This window comes from Polyodon spathula, chromosome 14 (assembly GCF_017654505.1).
Source record: "Polyodon spathula isolate WHYD16114869_AA chromosome 14, ASM1765450v1, whole genome shotgun sequence".
Classification (NCBI taxonomy): domain Eukaryota; kingdom Metazoa; phylum Chordata; class Actinopteri; order Acipenseriformes; family Polyodontidae; genus Polyodon; species Polyodon spathula.
This window is the reverse complement of record NC_054547.1, coordinates 2,386,010-2,412,670: the sequence shown is the minus strand read 5'-3', so window position 1 is coordinate 2,412,670 and position 26,661 is coordinate 2,386,010. Positions and strand designations below refer to the sequence as shown.

General features: G+C 38.1%; 1 protein-coding gene across 20 annotated transcripts in view; it reads right to left on the bottom strand.

Moving 5' to 3' along the window:
* dab1a (DAB adaptor protein 1a) overlaps positions 1-26,661 on the bottom strand; it is a 78,972-nt gene that overhangs the window by 30,302 nt on the left and 22,009 nt on the right. For 19 of the 20 annotated variants that reach the window (XM_041271121.1, XM_041271118.1, XM_041271126.1 and 16 more), the window contains exons 2-3: positions 20,425-20,629; positions 3,592-3,731 (exon numbers count right to left, since the gene is read on the bottom strand). In XM_041271121.1, coding sequence (XP_041127055.1) covers positions 3,592-3,731; positions 20,425-20,491 — 207 coding nt within the window. In that variant the 5' untranslated portion in view covers positions 20,492-20,629. Of the gene's footprint in view, positions 1-3,591; positions 3,732-20,424; positions 20,630-26,085; positions 26,164-26,661 lie in introns of those variants that run through there. The other variant, XM_041271119.1, reaches the window with a different exon arrangement.

Sequence of the window (26,661 nt, the reverse complement as noted above, 5' to 3'; positions counted from 1 at the left end):
ACGGTCTATAACCACTTATAAGGCTCCCTAAACTGAATTGATTAAAAAAATTCTTCCTGCATCTGCAATTAATCCTTAACTAAAAATGTGATAACGTATCTACTACAAATGCAATAAACCCATCAAAGGTCCAGATAGCAGCTTTGGAAACACAAATGCATAGCAGCTAGTGCTATGACTGTTTCAGATAAACACACCTTACAGAAGGATACAGTTACAGTCACTGAAAATGAAATGTCAGCTGGTTTGATCATTTTGTTTTCCACAGGTGTATGGGAATACATTTATGTATAGAGTATAGATGCACATTTAAAACAAATTGCTAGCATGGTAATACATTTGTTGTTAAGAAAGTATTACTATATTTTACATATACAGAAAAAAAGTAAGATATTTACAAGCAGATGTTTTTGTGAGCTCTGCACAGGTCCTACATACTGCGTATGGATTTGATGTTGACCCCACATCTTAAAAGAAGTCAGTTGTTGTATATTTGATTCATCAGTGGTAGCCAGTACCACGTCATGATGGCTTTTAATTACTCTAATGAAATTCTTATAATTTTGAGTCAATGGGCATGCACATTTTCTAAAATGTTATTTAAAATCCTATTGATCTTTCTTTCTTTCTTTCTTGAATATGGATGTTCAATTTTATTATGTATAACACACATATTTCTCTACTTGTCTGTCTGCATCTTACAAGCCAAAAACAAATCATTGAAAGACTGTACGATCAGCTTAAGCTCTTTAAATTCTTCTCCAATCAGGATAACCTCTGAGGGCAACAGAAAAGTAAACTATTTCTATCACTCGACATCTCATAATTTCCTTCAAGACTGCGATTGCTGACTTCAAAGGCAGATCAATGCTCACCCCTGACCCTTAGACAGCGTATAGAATTATTGATTAAGACATTTTTCTTGATGTTGGATGGGGAGTGGTTGGTAGCAAGTCTAGATGTGCTGCACTTGAACAACATTGCCTTATAAGGTAAAGCAATGTGTATTTAATTAATAGCCTTTCATTTAAAAGGCACTGCAAGCATTTTGTTTTATAACATTTCCTTAAATGCTGAACTTTGAATTCTGCATGTGTACAGCCAATAATTATCACAAAGAAAGTGGTAGTTTTGCCACACACTAATTTAATACCAATATATTACACATACTATTAAAATGTTCTCCTACAGTAGTAGCGGGATTAATTCTATTTGTGTTCCTAGGCTAGCTTATCCTTTATTGCTTATGCCACTCGCACTTTACAATTATTCACTGAAATGGCAACATTTGTTACAGTGAAGAATACGATACCTGACAATGGCTTAGTAGCATTTCTGTTTTTTATTTAAATTAAATGAGGTCATCTTGGATGTAGTGACAAATGTATAAGACTTCCGGGAAATTATTTGGGGAATATCAAAGAGAAATGACCCAATTTCTCTGCATATTAAAAAAGAAAAACTCATACTGTAGCAGCACAAAGTATTCCCTCAATTATCAGAATGAGCAGCTTAACTTTGATCTACAATGAGTAACATCATATAGTTTGAGTATAGATTACAGTACAGTAGAAACGTTACAAACACATCTCTGTAACTCTGATTGTTTTCAATGATTTATTAAATGGTTCTATATCAATGAAAGGTCTACCACATTAACACAGTAACAATTTCCTGTGGAACAATTTAAAGTGTCCCGGTGTTTGTTTTTGGATTACAGAATCATGGGTACTCCAGGAATATTTTCCTTTAAAAAAAAAAAAATTAGCAAACGTCCAGATTGCTCCTGGCTTAACTTTCTTTGCAATATTAAATATTCTGATCCGTTTTGAATATGTTTTAACCCTTTCAGTCCTGGCGGGTTTTACTCAAAGTCTATATTAGTGACATATTTTAACATAAGCTGACGGAAATCACATTGGAACCTAGGTCCCAGACTAAGGTAGTGTATAAATATATGTATAACAAAACAATTGTTGTCCTATTCTCACGTATACTAAAGAAAGGAGTTTCTTCAACTCAACAAACATTCAAACAAATTCAGGACTGAAAGGGTAAACTAGGGGATTATTGCCCTTAAATGCTTTGAAAAACACATCCAGTGTCCTGTTGTGATGCTGTTCTGTGATATCGCCCTGTCTCCTCCCAACCTCAGCACTGTAAATCTCTACTCCTTCCCCCTTTCTGAGTTGAAATGAGCCAACAGAAGTGCTGGTTTACAAAGGAATCAAACCACGCATCTGAATCCCCCACATGCCCTGCAGACAGCCCATGCTTGCTTTAAAGATGTATTATTTATCACCTTCCTCTTCTTAGGAATATTCAATCATTATTGCATGCAAAACCTGTTATAAGTCCAGCTGAGCTAGTGTTCCTGCAGGCAGGCTCACCACACTGCTCCTACCAGTGCTCCTGGGTAAGCAGCATGCAGGATTAATACACAGTGATCAGCAACCAGCCTACTGAATGGAAGTCCAGCTGAGCTAGCATTCCTGCAGGCAGGCTCACCACACTGCTACTGCCAGTGCTCCTGGATAAGCAGCATGCAGGATTAATACACAGTGATCAGCAACCAGCCTATTGAATGGAAGTCACACAGCTGAAAACATGTGAAATCGTTGTGAGTGGTCCTCAGTTCCCTTTGCTCCTGTATTGAGGACTGACATTTGTTTTTGTTTTTATTTTTTTTTATTCAGAGTGCCCAATTATTTGACCCCCAATTTTCTCCCTGATTTAGAATGCCCAATAATTTTTTCTCCTCACCGCAGCAATTTCACACCCACACAGCTCAGGAAAACTGAAGGTTCAATGGGGGTCCTCTGATCCCACAACCAAGCCAGCTTCCTCTTCTACACTCAGGAACTGAGAGCAGATGCCAGAAAGCTACTGGCCTCTGGAGGACAAAGACCAGCCCTGCAGGTGTACCTCCCTAACCCTTTGAAGCCTCAGAGCCAATACAATGCTCCCTCGAGTCCCCAGTGAAGACTGTCGAGTTTGCACAGCCAGGATGCAAACCACCCTTTGTTTTTGACCATGTGTCAAAGCTTCCTGATCACAAAGATATCACACAACTGCTGCTTTTATACTAGAGTTTAAAGGTCAAAGTGTCATGTGGACTCTCTGGGATCAGGAAGGGTTCTGTAACTGGGTTTAGTTTTACATTCAGGGTATGCACATTTCCAACAGGTGCGCTAATGTCTTTCAGGGGGAAAAAAGGTGCACATTACAGATTAATGTTATAATAATGAGCATTCAATGGGGGATACATCAAACATGTGCAAAATGCTTGACAAATAAATTCCCCAATATGTGAAAGCAGCAGACAAACAGGGGAATGTAGAATTACTGCACAAGACAACCAGACATCTTGTTCAAAAGAATAGTCAACACACATAATTATAGAAGTAGTAAATGCAAAAGTTGGCAAGAGCCTGACAAGGCTAAAAGTCTTTGATCAAGTATGTTGTCTGTGAAAAGTTAAATAAGAAGCATTGATTACTTGTTGGTTAAATGTAGAGATAAATATCTTGTTTAAAATCCACAGTCTATGGTATTGCAAGTACAATATATTCCTATTGAAAAAAACCCTACCTTTAGCTTCATCATTGAATCTTGGCATAACTTGTCTCCTCTTGCTGCTGTAACATCATCAAGCCCGATCAGCTTAGCCTTGTACCGAATACCATCCCCCTTAAAGCGTTTGATCAGACCTGTCTCGCTCCGATCCTGACCTGGAAGAAAAAGCAAGCAGAAAAGAACACTGTGACCTTGTCCAGTCTGCTATAATGAGTGCACACCAACAATACCAAGATGCTGTTGCTTTCTGGTTTTTAACACTTCCTGTAATCCTACTGTAGTTGTAGCACAATATACAGCAGTACAGCTACGATTTATTTTTTCAAGTATTAGTTTTAATATGACCCAGTACAAATAAACCGAGCGTCTAGTTTATAGCAGGATACTGAAATAATTACCTTTGTACCTTTGAACAGCAGGCAGCTGGTATCCTAAAACACAGACATCCTAAACGTCATGAAGCTTGCTTTTTAATAAGGACCATCAAAAAGTGTTATGGAGAAATACAATAGTTTGAAATGTTGAAGTCACAGTGATTTTGGGGGTTATGAATAAGATGTGTTCCTTGTTAAAGAAACTGACCATTTATAGTGGTCCTGACCCAGGCCAGAATCTCTAAAAATGATTTCTGTGTGATGGCTGTTTATCTCTCAGGTGAATGAAGCATGCATGGGCTGAGCCCAGTTCCTCATGGACTAGGGGTCTGGAGCTCAGCCAGGGGGTGATATGGACCCACACATGACTGAAATGTAACAGCTTCCACTCTACAGGGGTCGGGACACATGGCGGTGAAAGGGTTAATAGCACCTGTTATGGAGATTTTTCCTTCCAGCTGGTGATAATAAAGTGAGAGAGATTGAAAACTGACTCGATTTCACTGGAACACATCAAAGAGGCCCCCTTTTCCAACAGCATTCAAGAACAATCTTTTTTGCTACTTCGGTCGTATCCATCATTACTTACTCTGGAAGTCATGATTGGCTCCAAATAGCCATTGACATGAAGAGCACCTTATGATAAAGTGAAATTAATGAGCCTCTCACTGAAAGGGATACATGGCAGTGCACATCCAACCTATTTATTTTACCAGGCAAACCAAGAAAAATGAGGCTTTCCAATGAACTGCAATCATTAACCCCTCTATTATAACGTAACATACCGATAACCTGTGATTAGACCTGCTGCATTAATTCAGTGGACTTCTGATGCCTGGAATGAAGGGGGCCAGCTTCAGCGCTAAAGACGCAGCTGAAGGAAATGTTAATTGCAGGTGAAGAAGGCAAAGTCACTGCATTGGGGTTAGCAGACGTGCACTACCAAATTAATATTCACAGAGGGAAGTCAGTTTAAGTGGGCATAATCATGACCATGTGCTCTCCAAGTCACATGCAGTCTGAATTAGGCAGCATTCAGCAGAGACAACTGCACATTCAGCAGAGTTCAACATGCAATGATCACAGTCAATCAGTGACTCACCCTAAGGTTTTATCTTTCTGGGCTTTATGGCGTCGGGCAGGATAAACACTTGATTCTTTGTTCGATTAAATATATCAGTTGAACTTGTTAGCAAGGAAAATACTAAATACAGGTAACATTTTATAGTGTCTAATTACTGTTTATTTATATAGTAGCTACATAGTAAATAGTGTAGTGTACATGTGTACTTACACATAATTACAATGCTATTAAGCATAGCAATGTGCTTAATGTGTAAATCATTTTGCATGATATAACCCTGTTCCTAACCCTAACCCTTCCCCTAACCCTAACTCTAAACTTAACCTAAAATGCACAGTAATTAGAGACACATAGGGCCTGATTTTCAAAAGGGGCAAAATAAAACTAGGTTATTTAGCCCTTTTTCAAAACCAGGCCCTTAATGTAAAGTGTTACCCACTTACACATAAAGATGTACTATGACACATAGGATTTCTGCTCATTGCAGTGCAGAAACATGAAGATCATACAATGGTGATAGATGCCTATGGTATCAGAGACAGAACCCACGTTTTTATTGCAGCAACATGGAGTTTCAGAGTAATTCACAGCCAGCTACTATAAGCAAGTGACCATGCTAACAGTCTATATATAATGGTTTACTGACTGTCTAAGAGGTGGCTGGGCTTGTATAATACGTGGATGATAAGTCAGAGTGGCTCAGCTGCTGTTGGCCACTAGAATGGTGTTTGATAGTACAATAAAGTTGAAGCTGTTCTAACGTCTTAGTGTCCTTTTTGTGCTTACAGGCCACAGAGAATGGTTTCCATTGTGAGTCAGGGCAGGCAGATAATTACAGCATCATTGCAGTCAATAGTGGGCCTCGGGTTACTGATGCCTCCTGGGATAGGGAAGCCACTGTCTATTGTGCAGCATCCATCCGGCTGTCCTGCCCTCTGCCTTTATGTCTACGTGATAGCCTGTAGGCTGATATTCCTTTATTTATTTATTTATTTATATCTGTCTCCATCTTGCTGCTGTACGACACCATGTACTGTACAGTTATTTCCTCATCACCTCCTTGTGATAGCATGGGCATGTCTCAGACTCAGAACCACTGCCAACTACTCTGTCCTCCCACCCCAAAACTCATGTTGAATAATTACAAAAATCCATGCAATCCAACACTGAAATGAGAAAGGATGAAACACATGGAACATAGAACAGTGGACGGCAGTATAACATTACAAATGGTTCAGCACGCAGACTCGAGCACTGCGAGAGCCAGACACATTAAATCAGGTCACATCTGTGAAATCTATTTGTAACTAGTTGCTCCATTTGTTGTGTCTAACTATTAATGTTCACGCTATAGATGTGTAACCTTTGAATATTGGAATTATTCAATGCTTACTAACATAGACATTGGTATCATGTGCACTCATTTGCAGACATCAAATTAATTAGTTTCCTTACAATATAAGCAGACCAACATTTTGGTGGTAACAAGGCTTGCGTTTCCTTTTCCTGTTTCTGTATGTGGTTTAACACTCTGGGAGAATCGATACAAATAAGTGGAGAATCCGAGTGAAAGCAGCAGGGGGCTGCAGAGATCTGGGACCTGCTGTGATTTCTCATGCCAGCACTCACTAATGTTTAAAAAAGCATCTGACTTAACCAGGTACTGTACATTACACCTGGGGGGAGAGAGAGAAAGATGGCTACCACAGGGCGCGTGCCTATATGCTTCATTATAAGGTAAGGCTTGTTAGTTCTGTAGCTCATGTCTGAGGTGCTGCAAGAAGTGCAGAACCTGCTTTAGTCCTCAGGCACTGAATTTCATAGCGCTGCCTGGAAATCTGTGTTCTATTACTCTGCCAGGTCTTAGGGTTTATAAACTGCACTCTGTCATGGAGCGTTACCCTAGAGGCCCTGGGCCAGCTTTTTGGAGACTATGGTGAGCATATGTAGCATATGTACCAGAAGTCGATTGTAAAACACCTGCAGGCAGCAAATTAAGATTTCTATTATTTTGTTGTTTTTTGACTGCACAAAAAATAGATTCTGATCATAGCATTTTGCCTCCAGCATTTGCTGTAGGCAGACCTTACGGACTGAAAAAACAGAACCTGTCACCCAGCAACAAGGGTAACTGTTGATCAGGTTTTATTGTCTTGTTTTGATAAGCTTCTTCAGGGAGAAGTCATAAATGTCCTTGTAAGGTTTAAAACATTTAACAACCTCAGCTGGTAAATCTTTAGCACAATTAGATTTTCATTTGTATGAAATTGTAAAAAATCCAAATCCAAAAATATATATATATATATATATATATATATATATATATATATATATATATATATGTAACAGAAGAATATAGATATATATATAAAAAAACCCCAGGTCGGGTACCTTTGTGTCTGACAGACAAAAAAATTATACAGTTTGCAATTGATGAACCGTATGGAAAAATAACTCTATGTACATAACATGTACAAAAAAACCCCTCTTTCCTATCACATAAATTGAATGACAAAAGTGTTCCGTAATGATATATTTTAGGATGCGACATCAATGAGTAAGAAAAGGACTAATGTTTTTGACAACCCAAACAGTGAAACACCAAACGAGTGCTTGTCACTCCTGTTCATCAGATTAGTCGCTGACTAGACATTGCTTGGTAAGTAGACAAGACGTCTTTTTCAAAGTCCTAGTATGTGGGTGGCCAGCCTGGTGCCTCCACCAGTAACCTAAACAACAATATGATAGATTGCTGCATTTCAGCCACTGCAGTACTCTGTATGACATGAAGAGCTATGGAGACTAATCAAAGTGCTTTTTAAAAAGTAATGCTTTTAGGTTTTTCTAACAATATTTAAAATCTTAACATAGAATAAAAGCACATATAGTTTGTTGTAATATTAGCATTAATGTGCCTTTTTATTCAACAAACTATAAATTGCATATAGCCAAGGCAATCTGGGATGTTTCAAATACAATAGAAACTAAATAAGAGGAAGGTTATAATGAAAACCAGTAATAAACACATCTTCAGTCTAGACTTATTAAAGGAAAGTGTGTTGGCATGCCAGTTATTAATTGGAATGGAGTTCCACAGAAGAGAAGCTTGGTATTGTGGGATCTCAGAGTGCAGCTGGGTACACAGTGAGTCTCAAAGTCCCTGAAAGAAGGCGGCAAAAGGAACCCACAGCAAGCCAGTGCAAAAGTTTAAATTCTGGAGTGCTTCTGTGTTGAAAACTGGCGAGGTAATGTAGTTTGTAATTTAATATTTCAAAGGCAATAACATGTTTTCCATTGACAAGGACTACTCGTCATAAAAAACTCAAGTTCCTAATTAACTTCGAGCTGTCAGAAATATTAAGAGCTGACAGTCAAAATAATCTTTTTTTTTTCTTTTTCTCTGTCAGAAGAAAATGACAGTTAAAACAAATACAGCCATGCAGAAACTAACTGACAGGTCGTATTATGTAGCTCAGAGTACTCGACAATTCAAGCTGTTATTTTTATATAACGTCTTTCATAGTGGACCACCATCACAAAGTGCTTTACAAGATACAAGACTATGGTGTGTGAGCAATGCAGCAGCTGCAGAGTCACTTACAATAACGTCTCAAAAGACAGCACAAGGAGATTAAGTCTCTTGCTCAGGGTTGCACAATGAGTCTGAGCTGGGATTTGAACCGGGGACCTCCTTGGCAATCCTTAGTTCCCTAGCTGCCACAGGACAACAATGTAAAAATAGACACCAATCCTATTTTTTTCAGTGCTTCAGTGTTGCCCGTCGCATCCCAGGCAGTGTGAATGGCTCGTATTAAAATACATATTTTATTTTTTTTGTCGTGTTACGGTGTGTCGTACTACACATTCACTTGTCGCATTGCGTCTGCTGTAAAGAGGCCTTTAGGGTTATCATGATTTAAGTTGTTTAATGAAAGTAATGATGTTTTTGTATTAATTGCTTGTGTTTTACTTAACATAAAAGTGATTGAACAAACAATTAATTAATTAATATTTAATCTAATACAGCCCTGAGTTACTGTAACCAAGCTATACAAGAATTATACATTTAATTACAGCATTTAAAATTTGGAGGAATGGGATGTTACCTAATAGTATGAACCAGGGAATACCTGCCTATTATTAGGTATCACTGTCCAAACAAGGCAGGTCGTCATTATGAACTTTACGGTAAAAGGGTGAATGGATGTAAATGTAAATACATTTACTGCATGTGTAACTATCCAACATATAATAAATATATAATTATATATATATCCGACTGTCAATTTGCCATCACACATAGAATATGTCATAATGATGAGGAACAGACACCAATAGAGTCCACATTACATATATTCAGATATCTGTCACTCTTAACCTGCAACTAAGCTTGCAGCAATGGGTGAAGGAGAACTGAATACAGACTGCAAATAGAGCTATTCTTATACATGGAACAATGCAGAACCTGTTTGAATACGCCCCCCTTTTTAAATAGTTAAACTGCACAATGAACGAAACTCAGGGGCCTGTGGAGTAGAGACTGCCAGTCTAGATGTCCTTGTTTTCAGTTCAGCTCTTGACTCATGAGCCTCAGGCCAAATAACATCAGCTCCTCTTGCCTAGGGCTACCTAGCGATAAAACCTCAAGCAGTTCCACTTGAACTAAGATGTGACATTTCATTCGGATCTTCCTGACTTAGTAACTAACACACTGGGAACTCTGTGATATTGAATGTTTAACTGTTTTGAGCTCAGGGGAGGGCAGGATGTTCTCTAGACAGCACAGTTAAGTTCTGCTGTCCTGTCATTGTGGCAAGCATACCTATGCTTCTGCTACAGAATTAATTTTATTTATTTATGTGTTTCTCTGCCTACATACTTTGGTTTAGGAGGTGATGATTAATAACTAGTGACATGTATAGTGCCGTCATGTGCAAGCCTTGTGCATTGTGTATGACTGCAATGTGTTGGATTAAAATTCATTATACTGAGTGTGATTAAAGCTGAGGGAACACCAAGCCACTTTTTCAGGAACAATTGCTTGAAACTGGGAGACCTAGTTTTTGCTGTATCAAACCCCATCTCTCCTGGTGTGCCGTGCAGTGGCCTGAAGCCTAGTCTCCTGATACCAAGTTCCAAGTCACAAAGTGGCTTTCTGTTCCCTCAATTTAAGACTAGCGTGCCTTTTATTTGAGCAAAGATCGATATATCCTTTTAATCTCAAATTGCTCTGAACCGCTTCTTCCAAAGCCAAATGCTCTAAGAAGATCCACACCTCTAAACAATCTACTTAAAAATCAAATAAACCAACCCCCCCCAACTTTTAACTTAATCATAACCATAACTTTACTGTCAGATTGAAACATGCTCTATTCGGTCCTCCAGTGGGGAGGAATAAAATATTATTCTCAGTACAACAGCAGTTTGGATATTCCTGAAGCATTTACAATAGCATTGTCACTTGCCTGTTGTGAATGTGTCCTACTCTACCTCTGGATTGAATCTTCAAAGTAGTTACGAGAGGTGCATTGTGGGTTGCATTTCAAAGTCAGCAGCTTTGTTTCTCTCCACAAATTAATCATCCTATAGGCCTGGTTACCTGCGTCTTATTAACTGCTTTGATGTATTGCTTATCTAGCTCATCTATAGAAGGCAATCCTACTAGTTTCTCATCAGAAAACAGTCCAGTTCAGTATGCTTGGTGTCAGCAGTTTTCCAGCCCTCTTTGCTTTGTGCAAAGTCATTTTCAAACAATCGTCTAATCTGGAGCCAGAGTTTACAGAGAAGGTGTTCCGCATACTTCCACTGTAGGTTTACAGGATTGATGATTATCATTATTTTTATAAAATGTTTACATTTACAGCGTGAAAAAAAAAAAAAAAACAATGTATCAAAGCTAAAATGAATATGTCTGCCTTCCTGACCATTTGAGGAGGTAGCACATTATATTAAGGCGCTGCTTATTAATGTTTCATAAATATATAATATATGCTTAATAACTATGTTATAGAGTATTAATAAAGCATTATAGGTGGTTTATAACCATGTAAAACCATAGACAGAATTACATTTTTCTAAAGGGGGGAATTTTTAGCTACCTATTGTACTTTGGGATGTTTAAACAAAATTCTGTCTGTGGCTATTGCATAGTTATAACCCATCTATAATGCTTTATTAATACTCTATAAAATAGTTATTAAGCATCTATTATATATTTATACAACATTAATAAGCAGCACCTTAATATAAAGTGTTACCAAAATATCTAATCCTGGAAATAAATGTAGAACTATGACTCAGCCCTATACCTTGCCAGAGACAAATGAATTTGCTATTGCAAAATCGAGCATCCTAAAACTGACAGAATATAAAATAGCAATTTATCTTTTAAATCACTGAACGCCTTACCAAAGCACAGGGTGCTCACTGGTGGTTTAAATGAGACGTGTTATGAAAGCTGCTCGCTGCCCTGTGCTTGATATTTTGCTGCCCTTAAGACAGACCCCTGGTGTGTCTCTTTAGGTGCTCATTTCTCAGTCATCGCTATCCAGCCACACTGTAATGCACAAGGACAGCACTTTGTACTGAATCTGACTGCACACTAACAGCACTGAAGTGAAACTGCATCAGCAGGAGAGTTTTGTTCTGTGACATCAGGGGTACACTTGAAGCACCGGGCACTGAGACTGAAACTGTTACCTAATACATTTCAAACTGCATTAAGGAATTAACAGCACAGAAATACACACACACACACACACACACACACACACACACACACACACACACACACACACACACACACACGCACACACGCAACTTTTTGCTCAAAAAAGCCAACTTCCATTTCATTAATTTTAACATACAGTACCTTTGTCAAGGAAAGTGTGGAGGTACTTATAGGCTTTTATGCTATGGTAACTCGTTATTTCTATATAAATCTATGAATGTGTTTGTGGTGTCATTTACGACATAGTTAATCATTATTATGATGTATATACTGTACATATATGATATACTGTATTCTATCTATTTTCTAAACTGCATTTCTATCTCTTCAGCATACTGTCTACTAATTGATTCAGTAACTGTATTTTTCCGAGAGGGTCAGACTTTATCACTCAACCATATCAGAAGCTTCTATGACAGCATCTAAAAGTGTCTATAAAAGTGTCAATACACACCAATAGATATTTATCAGGATAACTGTGCACTTAGCTGTGCTTGCCAGTGACGGTGCATTGGGATTAGTGTGTTTCAAATGAATTAAAACAGTATTGACAATAGTTAAGGGACCTACACATTTAGTTCAGTGACAATACTCCTGATTTATTAGTAGACAGATTTTAAAGTAGGTAGCAACTGATGATAATTCCTTTTGACAGTAAATTAACAGTTTTTGAGTTCTGCTGCCAGCTCAGAGCAGACTGGCAGATTTACTAAGCTTTTGTTCCAGTGCTCCAGTGGAATAAAATAACTTTCAATTTAGTCTATTCAGCTGATCTTCCAAATGTCAGCAGCAGGTAATGGACACTCGGCTAGCCCACCTCTTCCTGCCCTCCACACTATCTGTCTTCTGCAGCCCTTATTACCATAGCAGAAAAGTAAACTGGCTTTAGAACAAAATAATTAATACTTTTTTTTAAACTACCAATTCCCTTGCATCTCCAACAGTGATAAGATAAAGGAGCGTAACGCAGAATGACTCATAATGCACAGCCATGCAAAAACAATTGCAATGTGTTGCAATACCTGCCTCTTATTTTCCAGGCTTGCATTACTGCCATACAGACTGCATAGTTTTTAGTGGTGGCACCTTTACACTGGGAGATGGTGTGGGACTGATGTCTCCAGCTGATGCACTGTGGCTTTCTTATAGTCCAGTGGGTAGATAAATCCTAGTTTGTTAAAACAAAAATGCCTTGGGGACAGGAGAGCGGCTGAATCACATAGTTTCTGAGAGTTAAGGTGTAATAAGTCCTATATTTTAACAGGTTGGATAACAAACACTAGAAAATAAGTCTGTTGACTGTTGTTGTATGGTTGCATTTTTTAAGTTATACATGGAGTTTGGAATGCTGGCACAAAAAAGTCTCTATCTAGCCAGATATAACCCAGCTTGCTTTATTTAAGATGCTTGCGTCCCCTTCGATGCAGTCAAACAGACTTATTCAAATCAAGCAACTGAACCTTCAGCAGAGGGTATGCAATCCCATGCTGCATGCTCAAGCAGACAAGCAGATGTTTTTCTTCAAAATACATCAATTAGTCATTCCACTAGGCCTGCTTAGGACCACAGTCTCTTTCTGCAGGAATCTGATTGATCACTGAGCAGCAAAGTTGTACAACCGGATACAAAGTAATCTCTGAGGCAAGTGTTACTTCCGAGTGACTGCAGAGGTCATGTCTGTCCCATACAACTGTTCAGAGGACGTGAAAACCAAGATGATAATGTACCCATCCACCGTGCCAGAATTGTGCGTGAATAGTTTGAGGAGCATGACAGAGACCTCAGGCAACTTCCACGGCTGTCACAATCCCCAGATATCAATCAAATTGAGAATGCTTGGGATGAGCTTGAATGATACATTCATCATCAGAGTTCTCTGCCAAGCTCTCTGCAAGAAATATTTATGACGAACACCTTCCAGCAGTTTGTAGAGTTTATGCCACATTGTGTCAAGGCTGTGATCAGGCCAGTGTACATTCCATTAGTTTGAAGGCTACAGTATCACAGGACTAGTGCAATGCATATATCAACACCTGATTTATTTACATTTTATCCATTTCTGAAGTGTGATCATTTAATGAATAACTGATTTTGTTAAATTGTCTGCTTCTGCAAAAACAGCATGTCTTGGAACATGCTGTGTGAATGTTAAGGGCAGCAGCTCTACTTCATGACTCTTATGTTCACACCCCAGTTGGGAAAGGGAAATACTGTACTGAATAATGAATGAAAAATGTACCGAAGGCTTTTGAAATTGACGCATTGAACTCTGTCAATTGTCAGATTGACAATTTTTTTGACCTAAAGCAAAATCTGGAAAAGGATGCCTGTTGAATTTGGTCTGTTGTTCCATTTGTGTAGATAACAACATTATATTTACACATGTGGTTGTGCATTTACATTGCAATTACTATGTTATCACACATCCATTGTAGTTAGAGACATTTCATGTAAAGTGTGAAAAATTATATTACAGTGCCCATCTTTTATATGAGGAAACCTTCAATAATAATATAATATCTTAAAAACTTTTCATTAAGCTTGATCATGTGATATGAGAAGCCTACATTTGTGTTACAACCCTGACACAGTTCCTAATATTACATTGATGTATAATTACAAGATAAAAACACATCAAATTTAGCTTTGATAGTTTATGCGACCCAAACTAAAGTAAGTGCCTGTAATAATGGCAAGTCCAGTTATTTATTATCCATGTTATTGTTTTGCTCCCTGTCATGACACGCACACGCACATACACACTTCAGCTCTTCATAGTTCAAAAGCAGCTCTTTTGTCTGGGAGTCTGCCTTTTAAACACACTTTTGAAGAGGCCTCTGAATACAAATCAACAAAGAAAAGAGTGAAAAAGACTTATTTCTCTCTGTTTGGTTGCAGCTCTATGCTGACTCTCTTTTTCAGATTTTTGCACTCCTGAAGCAAAGCAATACATGAAAGCAAGACACCAAGAGAGCAAATCTGTTCGAACCATCTGTTTCCTGCCAGCATGTATGTGAGGAGCATTTACACACGTTTTCAATCAATGCTTGTAATTGGTGTGCTAGAGCTGTGCTTGGAACCCTCATACAAAACAAGGACAGTCTAATCATGGTACCAATTACAGAATTACTGTACACTACGCAATAGTAAATACAATTAGAGATGTCTGATTAACTGGCATCACTAAATGCAAAGGAGTGAAACATTAAAACAACATGTTTGCTAAATAAAACAATAAGCAACAAGTAGGTTGCAACACTTCCAGTTATACTGTTCAGGATGATAATAAAAAGGACTAAAGGCGCAACCATAGGGAGTAAAATTGGATTAATAGGAAAAATAGCTATCTCTGCCAGCAGTGTAAAATAAAATAAATACATAAAACCCTATTTCTTTAGTTACCACTGGAAATGGACCAAGACTTTCTGAATAACTTTTGAGTGACAATCATTTTTACAAGCCCTGCATTTCTAAGCTGCCTGTAATTCTAGCGATTATGAAACAAATTCTAAAAAAAAAATAAAATAAATAACCAGAGGGAGTAATTTATTCATCTTGGTTGGCAATGGGTGGATTTGCTTCCCCAGTACAGATATTCTCTTTTCAGTTGAGGTTAAATAGCTGCCTCTGTTGCTTAACAAATAACCATTAGTGAGCAGCACACAGTCCTTTAAACTCAACACAAGATCCAATTTTTTTTTTTTTTTGCTTGTGTTTGGTTTAAAAAAAAAACAGAAATTTCAAGCATTCTGGAAAAAAAAGGTAAGAGGGTGGCTGTGAAGCAACAATCGCCATGGAAACCGGAGTTATCGATGCAGTCAAAAATCCAATCAAGCCACTGAAAAGATTTTTCTGGCAACATTATTGCAAATATCAAACAACACAGACACCAGTATATCTCTGTAATGCCAACTCTGTAAATCATTTAGTTTCCATCACCTGATCCACTGAAACATCAATTTCATGTTCATTTGTTATGGACTTTGGTGTCTCATTGGTCTTTGCTCTCATTTCCACGGCTCTCCACATTGCTCATGCATTTATACAACCAAACTTTAATGACACCCTCTCCATATCATCTCCAAGAATTGTGAAACTCAAATAACACTGCCGAGTGCCAACCTAATTAAAAGCCAAGTAGAGATATCAGAATCTGAATGAATTTTAAGGGGCCCTGGTAGAATAAACCACTTAACCCAACAATACATGTACTTTTATTTAAGATATATAGCTTGCCAAGATAAAATCTTGAGTTGATGTTTGCAGCGACATCACACAAAACTCTAATTTACAGCAACAACCCTTGTGCACTATGTCTACTCAAAAAACACTAAGCAGAGACTTGGAAAACAAACTGAAAAAAGCACACACCAGTAATAATGAAATTCAGAGAATGACAAAAAAAAACCCCAAAAAAACAAGAAGTTTTATCTTCAAACTAGACTGCAGAGAGTTCGTAGATTCATCCTCACCAGCTAACTGGGGACGACATATGCAAATGAACCGGAAGCGACATAAATTAGAACATCATTTGATCTTAAAAGAATTGTGCAGAAAATCAGAAAACAGATTGAAGGTGTATTTAACAGACAAGATAATCTAAAGACAGATTTCCATCTGCACCACAAAACAAGCCAAACTCACTCTCATCTCATTCCAAATCAGACTGGTTTTATCTGCAGTTTGCAATCTACAATTTAACCAGCAATGTACTGGACATTACCAAAGGTCACAGATGACCTGCATAATTGCTATTGCAATTGCATCAGAGATTTAAAACCTGCCTTTTGTGTCCTTCACTGAACGTTCATTAAGTAACATCCACCATCAGCTCGATTTGGAGAGATTGAGTTCTGCCAGCTCATGTTCCAAAATGGGACTAGCAATTGAAATCAATTTGATCTTGATGTGCTGCTGAAGAAAAGTCTGATTTCAAGACGCATTTCAAGTAAATTCTGCTGGCAGATGAAAACGCAGTATAAGAATCCTGGGCTAGAGCAATCACTCCACAGCTCTCAAAATACATCTTCCCATTCAATGTAAAGATTGTTTTCAAGCACCATCTTCATGGTCCTCTGATTCGCACAACACTTCTAACTTAATATTACAATCACAAGTAAAACAGAACTATCATCGTTCTGGAACACAAAGCCATTTCGCTTTCAAATAATATTAATAAAACTCAGAAAGTAAGAGTTTTACACCTCAGTGGCTTTTATTTACTATATGCGGTTCAGTGACACAGTTCAATATGATACAGCACAGGCTGACAGGATCATGAAGGGACCTGTCACCCCAGGGCTTTAATAGATTTTCAATATGTTCACAGATTGAAATGGAGTGACTAGGGGAGTAGGGCATTGTATAAGCAGCAGGCACCACCCTCACCTCCAAACCAAACACTCCCATGCACCCCCGAGCTCCTGGTAGAAAAGTTTACCATTCAGCAGCAAAGGCATGGCAAATTGCAAAGCATAGTGAAAGCATGGCAATGGTTAAAAATGGTAAATCATATTGAAAACCATGGTGTGGGAAAACTGCAGAATTACAGTGAAAGTTTGCAATGGTAACCATTCATTCAGGATGCTACAGGACCATTTCCAAGGGTTTGGGGAATCTCTCAAGTACCTTTAGAGTACTATAGCTTTTATTAATGACCACATGTAACACATAGCTAATGTATTTACTGGTAAGTGAGGGGAAGCTTTCTGGAGCTTTGATTTGGCCCACAGAGCAGTCCTTCAATCTTTAAAGAAGTCTGTTTTTATAAATAAAATACAGTTTGATCTTCATAAAACTGTTCTCTAACAACAGTCTAGGTAAGCTTCATTGATATTAAACTTGATATTATGAATACAAAATTTAAAAAATGACTAGTGCCCACTGTACTTTATGTTAAAAGTTGTATTCTTAAAGTATTTTTTCTTGGCTTAAATAGGTTTCACATAGGTTAAAAACAAATGCTTGAAAACATATAAAAACAAATTCCATTTAAGACTGCAAGTCTTGGTAATGCAGTTTGAATGGATTTTATCACTTCTCTTCCATTTTTTAATATTGCTCCCACCCCCTCGCTCTGCAGAAGCACTTAATTGATAATCACAGTGACAAACTACAAAGAGCTGTCCAGAGCCATGTCTGTGGGCAGCCCTGGTGCTGTCACAAGCCTTGAACAGGGCTTTGGAGGTAGGCAAAGTCTTCAGTTTCAGTTATAACTGGTAATGCCAAAACATGACAATCTGCCTTTTAATGACAGACCTGGACGTCCATGTCTGTTTTTGTCATTCGAACGACAGCACTGTAAACAAGGGGGTGGGGCTCTTACAGTCATTGTAGCTGACAAAATAATTTTATACATCTTTAACGTCTTAATTTTATACATCTTAAACATACCATTTTGCACTTCCACGCAGGCTGCATATGCCTCACATGTGCAGTTTTATGAGAAATGCATGTTGTAGCAAACAAGTATTGTCATATACAAACAGACATCTGGTACTGCACTAAGTTCTCAGTTTGCTTTCCTTGCCCTCCAGGATGTCTTCTGGATCAAAACATGTTACTGGCAGCAAAGCATGTCAGTCATTATGGGAAGCTTAGATTAGTTATTAACAGGAAAGAAGCTAGTGGAGGGATGGGGACAATCCCCCCCTCCCTCCAAGTGATTTGACCCAGGAAGTGCAAGACAGTCATAAAGCATGGCTTGCAAACAGATATGTCTTTACCCTAATGAAGTACCAGATATCATGTTTTAAACAACAACACCTGTTTTCCTTTCAAAGGTACACATTTGAGACCTATGTAATAAATGGATGTGAATCCACTTAAAAACATTAGGAATAATTTTTTTCAACTACAAATTACAACAACCCTTCATTAACAACCAATCATTAATCCTGGTACATGGAACAAAAAACAAGATTTAAGAGGCCAGCTAAGTTTATAAGGTAAAAATAAAAAATAAAAAAACAGAAAAATACCATTGGTAGGCAATACAGGATAATAATACTAGTTTATATAAAAGGTGAATGCTGTCTAAAGTTCTTTAAAAAACATACAATAATTTAAGCCATGCAGGTTTTCTCTGCTATCTAATCCTTCTATTCTGTAGCTCTAGTAACTGCACCATACAAACTCGAATACTGTAGTTTGTGAAGTATTTTATCCTGAAACGATTGCCATTTCTGTTAATAAGTGAAAGGAATGTGGTTCGAATCCTTTTCATGCTAATGAGCTTCTTTCATGCTGTAACGTGCACCTCCAGTCCTTTGCAAAGAATTTTTAGCTCTAGCTGAATGACGCAAGAAGCCTCTTTTGAGCAAATCTTAAGCTCTTTAGTGCACTGGGGCTGGTCTTAAAGAGTGTGTTTGGTGAAAACAGAAGGGAATATGTTTTCTGTGAGATCTGAACCGGGGTCAGGTTAAAGCTTGTGTTTGTAAAGATGAAAGAGGAAGTCTACTACGAAGCTTTGTGTGCAGAAGTGATTCTTGAAGAGTAAATATAACTGTGTTTGTCACAGTAACAAGACCACGGCAAGGATCAGAACAGATTTGTTAGCTGCCTTTGATGCTTGGTGTAAGTTAAATAGTGGCTATGTGTGGCTATGTTGTTCACTTACAATGAGGTACGAAGGGGGTTGAAATCATGCACAGAAGAGGAAAGCTTGATACAAGGCTTCTATCTTTCCTTCTAACTCTTGACCCACCAAACCACGGAGGTGGCATCTCATAGACAAATAAAATAATGAATGGGCCCTGTTCACAAACAGTTGTTGAAAAATAGTTTTTTATTAATAAAATGCAGTTTGACACAGATGAAATGGTTCTAGACTGCTGTCGTCTTATGAAACTACAGTCTAGAAACATTTCACCCAAACAAAATGTATTCCATCAGAAAGTGCTCCGTGAATATCAAACTTTTTGTTTTGCAGAGAAATAACTTGTGAACTCATGTTCATGCTCAATTTATTACTACATTATGGTTTCTCGATGACTGGTTACTAAAATTGTGCAGTCTACTTAATTCAGCTTTTAACTATTCAGTGTAGGCTTTCTGTTTGTTTCCATTGCACAGCCATAGTTTTAGCAGCAAACTCTCTCCTTGCAGTCTTTTCGCCACTCCGTGACGATGTAATATGAACCCAGGACAGCTCAACGGATCCACCACTATACCATCCTGCCCACAATCTTGGTGAATTAATGCCACATCCTAAAGCTTTGCAGGTGGATGGAATGAGACACAAATTTTTGTGACTGTCTGAATTTGAAACCAGGTTTCACAGCCTCCTACTAAAGCACCTCCTACTGCCCCCACAAATTGATCGTACAGCACAAGCAGAGCTATACCAAGAGACATCCTGGTAACACTTTACATTAGGTGTCCCTAATTACTGGTTAGGGTTAGGGTTAGAGTTAGGGTTCTATAATGCAAATAACAAAATAAATACATTGTAAATATGCATAATAACATTATAATTATGTTTAAGTGCACATGTATTATACTAAGTAACTACTATGTAAATACACAGAGGTGCTTCATGTAAAGTGTTACCGACAGTTGAATTGATGTTCAGTTCAGGTCAGCCATTGCGTTTGTCTTGGGAAGCACACAGCTCCTGTAAACTAGTGAGTGAGTGGAGCGACCCCCAGCGCCCCCCTTACCTTTCTTCTTGGACTCCTTTCTCGTGCTGGTTTTAACAGCTGGCTGGAGTTCCGTCTCTGTTGACATCCTATTGAATCCTTATTCCTCTTCAAACAGATCCAATAACACACACAGGCTCATTTAGAACTGCTCTCCAACAGACTGCGAATCAGTCCCTCAGATACTCTAGCCCAGACAGTGCATCTCAGTCACTCTCTTTGAGTGCTACATGAAAAAAGAAAAAAGAAAGAGACGATACAATGTTAAAGCATCCTCAGAACATTTGTATTGTGGAGGGGGGAGGGGGAGGTTAATCTCTTTATTTATTTTATTTGAACCTCCTTATAAACCCGCTTTAGATAAGTACACAAAGGTCCCCCTTAAACATGTGAATACAAATGTAGGAACAGAAACCCAATACTAGTCTCTTATCTTCGTAGGGTGCTTTGCAGAGGCACCAGGAGGTACAAATGCAGTTTTTTGTTACCAAAACCTTTATTCTTGCTGCCTTCATTGACAGACATTAGACTACAGACAGTGGCAGCATAGTCAGGGCAAACCCATACTCAGCTACATGATTTAAAATGTGCATTAATGAATGCAAATGAGTTTGTACATATTGCACCTTAATCGTTTGGGAAACCGTTTGAGGTCCAGGTACTCATGTACATGCTTTGCATGTACTGATTGACACAGGTTTCCATATGAACGTCTGCAAGGTATTCAAAAATCATCACACCTCTGAACCCCAACCAGCCCCCTGGAGAATTCTTTCAGGTTTGTTGACCTCTTTGATGTGCTAATTACTCTCACTTGAAATTTACATAATATTCAGTTCCAGTTGATTTATGGGTTCAAACAACATTGAACCTGATAAATAATGAAAGGAGTGCAGAATATGAATAATAGCTGCATATATCATAATTTAGATTTATAATATCACAACCAATAGAGTTAATAAGTCACTTGCTAGGTTAGGTTCTTCAGTACTGCAAACAGTATATATACTTGACAGTATTTTTGTTTTACATGTACTGATGCAGAGAAGCTAAGCCCAGCATTAAAAACTGCAAAAAAACAATTAATTAAAAAATATAATTACATTTACCATTTCAGGACTCAATATTGCATATATTATAGGCTCCCCGTGCTTGCAACTTAGATTAAAACAACAACAACAACAACAAACGTTTAAACAAAATGCATTAAGATCTTGCAAGGGCTTAGTGTAGAGTCTGGAGGCACATATCAGGCTCATTCAGCAGTGCTGTGTCTGAGAATTTTCTCACTGCCAAAACCAGTCTTCTAAACGAGTTCTGTGCCTATCCAGTCTGCAGTCACGGTCATTGGCCTTCAGCAGGAGATTAGGTGACAGCTCTTTTCACTGTAAACCATCCCTTAATAGTTTCTTTTCATGTCAGACAAAACTCCACACACGGTGAAAGTCGATAACAAACCAAATATTTTGGCACTTTTTTTTTTTTTTTTTTTTTGAAGGCATATTTAGTTCTTAAAAAACGTGTTTTACAAAGTGGGGACACAACGTCGTTTTTTCAGAAGTTTCTATCTTTGTGGGGACATTTTCTCAAATTTTGTCCGCACAATGATAGTAATACCTGCCCACACACTCACACACACACACACACACACACACACATACACACACTAGCTGTTTGAAAGCAGAAACAAGGTAATTTTTAAACTAGGCAGTCCTGTCCTACGAGAGAAGCCATATTTTCTGCAGAAAAGTTGTGCCTGAACTACCTATTTAAATGTTCACACTGTTTGGAAACATACCAGTTTTCACTTGCAGCTTAATGTTGTAGGAGGAATTAGTTAATGGTATTTCACCTTGGCTAGACACACACAAATTACTGTTCTACAATAAAAAGGCGACAGATGCACAACCCACTTATTAAAAGGTATATCTTCTGTGTTTAAATTTACCAATATCCAGAAATGTATTTTTGGATCAGTGAAGATGAAAAACCCTCAAATAGATTTTTGTTTTTTTGTTTTGATATTACTTACTGTACGAAAACACAAGCAGTGGACTGGGAATCGGTGAGCACATCGACAACAAGCAGTTTATTCTGAATAAATCGTCTTTTATTAGCTGCGTGGGGGGTGCCAGGATTACTTAAAAGCATGCATATTATGGGCATCATTAGCACGGTGCTCTCAGAATGAGCCATCCTGCAAATGCAGGATGTTCAGAGTTGGCCGATGAGTGCTGAGCAGCTGGCTTCCAGTTTCAGTAGCAATTCTATGTTTTATAAGCCCTGGATCCCATTGTAGAAGTCTGTCTTTAGAATAAAAGAAGTAATCAATCAAAATAGACAGTACAGTAGAACTCACACGTTCCATACTCCCTGCTGTAAGGCTAGTAATTACAGCAATCTTTTATATGGCAGGGTTGGGCAATATCATATGTAACCTCAAAATGTTAAAACTATGCTGAAGGAAGAAAAAGTTTGCCTACTTGACTTACAGCAGTTTCTTGTAGTTTTACCTGGCTCTCCCTGTCCATTCTGTTGAAAGATGTTGATTGAACAGGGTCCTTAATAATGCAATAGATTTTCAACAGGATCAATTCAGTTACAAAGAACTGGATGAATAAGAGTCCTGAAGTCTATGCATTTTGTATCAGACTATATATAGTAAAGAAAACATTTAAAGCAAAATCAAAGTTTTGGAATATGAGCATTTTACTTTTTAATATCGAAACAAAAAACAGCATCAAACAACAACCAGCTTTGTAGCTAGTGTATTATATTAAGTACCAGTGCGTGTGAATTTAGTCTATGCCTATTCTTCAAATCAGTGCTATCTAGGTCACAATGGCACTCAATCTGTTCTTTTATTTGACAGCTTTCATTGTCTTGTCTTAATTTAGGTCAGAGTTAATACACACCATTCATTCCACCAAGTACTCCAAGATTTGCAAGATGCAATGCATCACGCCCAAGTTATGATAACGTCACTCATCGTGTCAGTTTAATCATCCTGGTTTTAACCACCACATAAGGAAAACTCATGTAGATCCTGCAGCCTACAGTATGAGCTACCCTGTGCTTGCTTCCTAACACGGATAACAGGAAGATCTTGTTGAAGATCTTGCACCAAATTCCTTTACTCCCAATGGACACAGCATTGCTGTGACTGAATGCAGAAGCAAGTTATGTAGCAGAGCCGTTCTGAAAAAGCACACCATGAAGTACTACACTGTCATAGATTATTTAGTTTTTTTTCTACCTTCATTTGATCCTTTATCCGTTAAGTGCATGCAAAAGGGAAGCTCAATGAGTTTATCAGGTTTATTACAGGGAAGGGTTTGACAACCAGAACGAGAGTCACAGACCAATTTCTCTGAACAGAGACAGGAGGTGTAACTTGGAAAGCAGGACTTGGCACAGTGACTCCTCCCGCACTGGGATGGAACAGGAGGTTAGACTATCTTTAAGCAGGCCTGTTTGGCTTTTGTGACAAGAAATTAATATGGCTATTGATTAAAAAGCTGAGGCAGGGTAGAGTCGGCTGCCAACTGTGCCTGGAGGGAACGGGCCTCTACTCTCATTGTGGGGACTTCTCCTTCCTGGACAATTGTCAGGTCACAGATTCCTGCAAGTGTTTTACACCTTACTAGGCAGTATAGAGGGCTTGGACAGCATGGCTTTGGCCTGAATGATTTGTTTGAAGGTGTGATGCATGCAGTTTATCTAGGTAGCTCTACAACCTTTCAATGGTTTTATGACAGTTTTTTTGTTTTTAGTTTGAATTATTGCTGTGGATATTTTTTTTTTGTCTAGTCCCTGGCTATATCAAAGCATGTTTGTGCAACCTGTCCGGCTGGCAATTAGTAAAACAGTACACAGGAAAACAGGCTGGTTTATGATCTATTTATTTTAGCTGTCCTGAGATTTGGGTCTTAGTGCTAGAAAGCCAAAGCTTAGATGTTGCAGAGGAATGAGGGCTGGCGCAGGGCTCCTGGATTTGCAGTTTTAGAATGGGTCAGCTGTGGCAGGGCTGAGAGGTCCTGTAGTTGTGATGTAAATGAGCTTGTGCAATCCTAGCTGTGGTTAAGGCAGTACACATACATATAAGAAAATAACATGAGAGAGGTTCCAAACGAGAGGAGGCCATTCGGCTCATCTTGCTCGTTTGCTTATTAGTAGCTTATTGATCTCATCAAGCAGCTTCTGAAGGGTGTCAGCTTCAACATTACTGGGCGAGTTGGTTCCAGACTCCCACAATTCTCTGTCCTTTTTTCTTTTTTCATATCAAAAAAGTCCCCTGGGTCAACATTGTCAATACCTTTTAGAATTTTGAATGCTTGAATCAGATCATTGGTAGTCTTCTTTGTTCAAGACTGAATAGATTAAATTCTGTATACAATGTATCTTTCATACTTCAAATATGTAGTGGCATGGTACTAACACAACCATACTTGCAAACACTGTGTTATTTTATTATTATGTGTATTTAAGAGATTCAGCATTATTTTCAAAGGGTGCAAAGTTAGGACTGCCACTGTTAATCTTGCATATATTAACTACACCTAACCAGGTACAAACTTGCATTGTGAATAAATTGTGCACACACTTCTACAGCTAAAAGTGTAGGAGTTACCAGAGATATAAACACACATCCACACACACACACACACACACACACACACACACACACACACACACACACACACACACACACACACATACATATAATATAAGATATATATATATATATATATATATATATATATATATATATATATATATATATATATATATTCACATCAGATTATGAAATCGGTAGTCTGAAATCTCTGTCATGTTGCAGAGCAGCACTTTTTAATCAGATGGAGAGATTTTTATGTAAAGTCTGGGGTTCTGGCAGTTAAATCATTGTATATCTGTCTATGCTTTTTAACCTGGGGTTAGGTACTGCAATTCCACAGTCAGTCTATCCCTGACAGCACTGATAAATGCAGGTTGCATTCCCAATGGCTAATGCAGATCACCTTTTATTTCAGCGAGAGACAAAGACAGTGCCAAAGCAATTAAAATAAACTCTTGTTAGCCAAAAAATATGAAGAGTTGCATTGTATTGATTTGTATTCAGCTAAACCTATTCCAGGCCAGTAAACTATGGCTTATTTGAGGTTTAATAGGCAAGATTCTGTTTTCATTAGCTGTGGGAAGTGCATCCCTAAGTGACTTTGACACACGGTTTCACTTTAACACATTTTTTAATAGGCAACTATTGACATCCCTCCCTTGATCTTAAACAGCTTAACTCCAATATCTAGAGGCAAAAAAAGAGCAGCAGAAACAAGAGCAACATGCAGAGACCCTTTCAGTACCAGAACTGTAAAGAGCTGAATGAACTTTCTTAAAATGTAATGCCATTCCTATCAACTTTAGAAGCATAACCCTGAGACAAACATCTATTTACAGCGTTATAACAAATCGCTACTTGCTGCTTCATGGATCAAGAAAAAATAAAGAAAGATTCCACAAAAATAACAATGAAGGTATTTGCTTAAATTAAAACAAATACAACCCACAAAATGAAAAACTGTCAATGCAACACAATACTCATAAGTAAAGATGACTGAACAATGCTTCCTTTTATGTCCAAACAGCTGCTGTACAATAAATAATTTGCCATTTTTACATTACCAGTCAGCTCCACTTTGTTTTCTGAATCGCAACCAAGTGAGAGAATTTCTAATCGAATGTCTTTTCTGTTATTCTTCACAGGCAGCTTTGTGACTGAAGTGGTGGAGCAGAATCAGCCAGGCAGAGAGAGAGAGAGAGAGAGAGAGAGAGAGAGAGAGAGAGAGAGAGAGAGAGAGAGAGAGAGAGAGAGAGAGAGAGAGAGAGAGAGAGAGAGAGAGAGAGAGAGCAAAGTTCCCTTAATAGCTGTGATTACAGCTCAGTTAAATGATTCTTCAAGTGAGACTCTAACCACCGTCAACATATTTCACACATAGGTGATACCAATCACTAAACCTACATTATAAATAATCTACTAAAACAAAACTCTTAGTGGCAGCTATTAAAGACACCAGCTAGCACTAATCTTGGACTTCATGTTGTTTCATTGACCGCATCTAAATGATTTCAATTACAGTAATGCATCTTACAATAGCAATGATGAAAACATTTGTTTTAAGTTACACGGTTATTCATTGAACAGATTTGTATTCACCCTTGTTCCTTGAGGCAACAAGTCTCAATGTGATAAAGACGTAT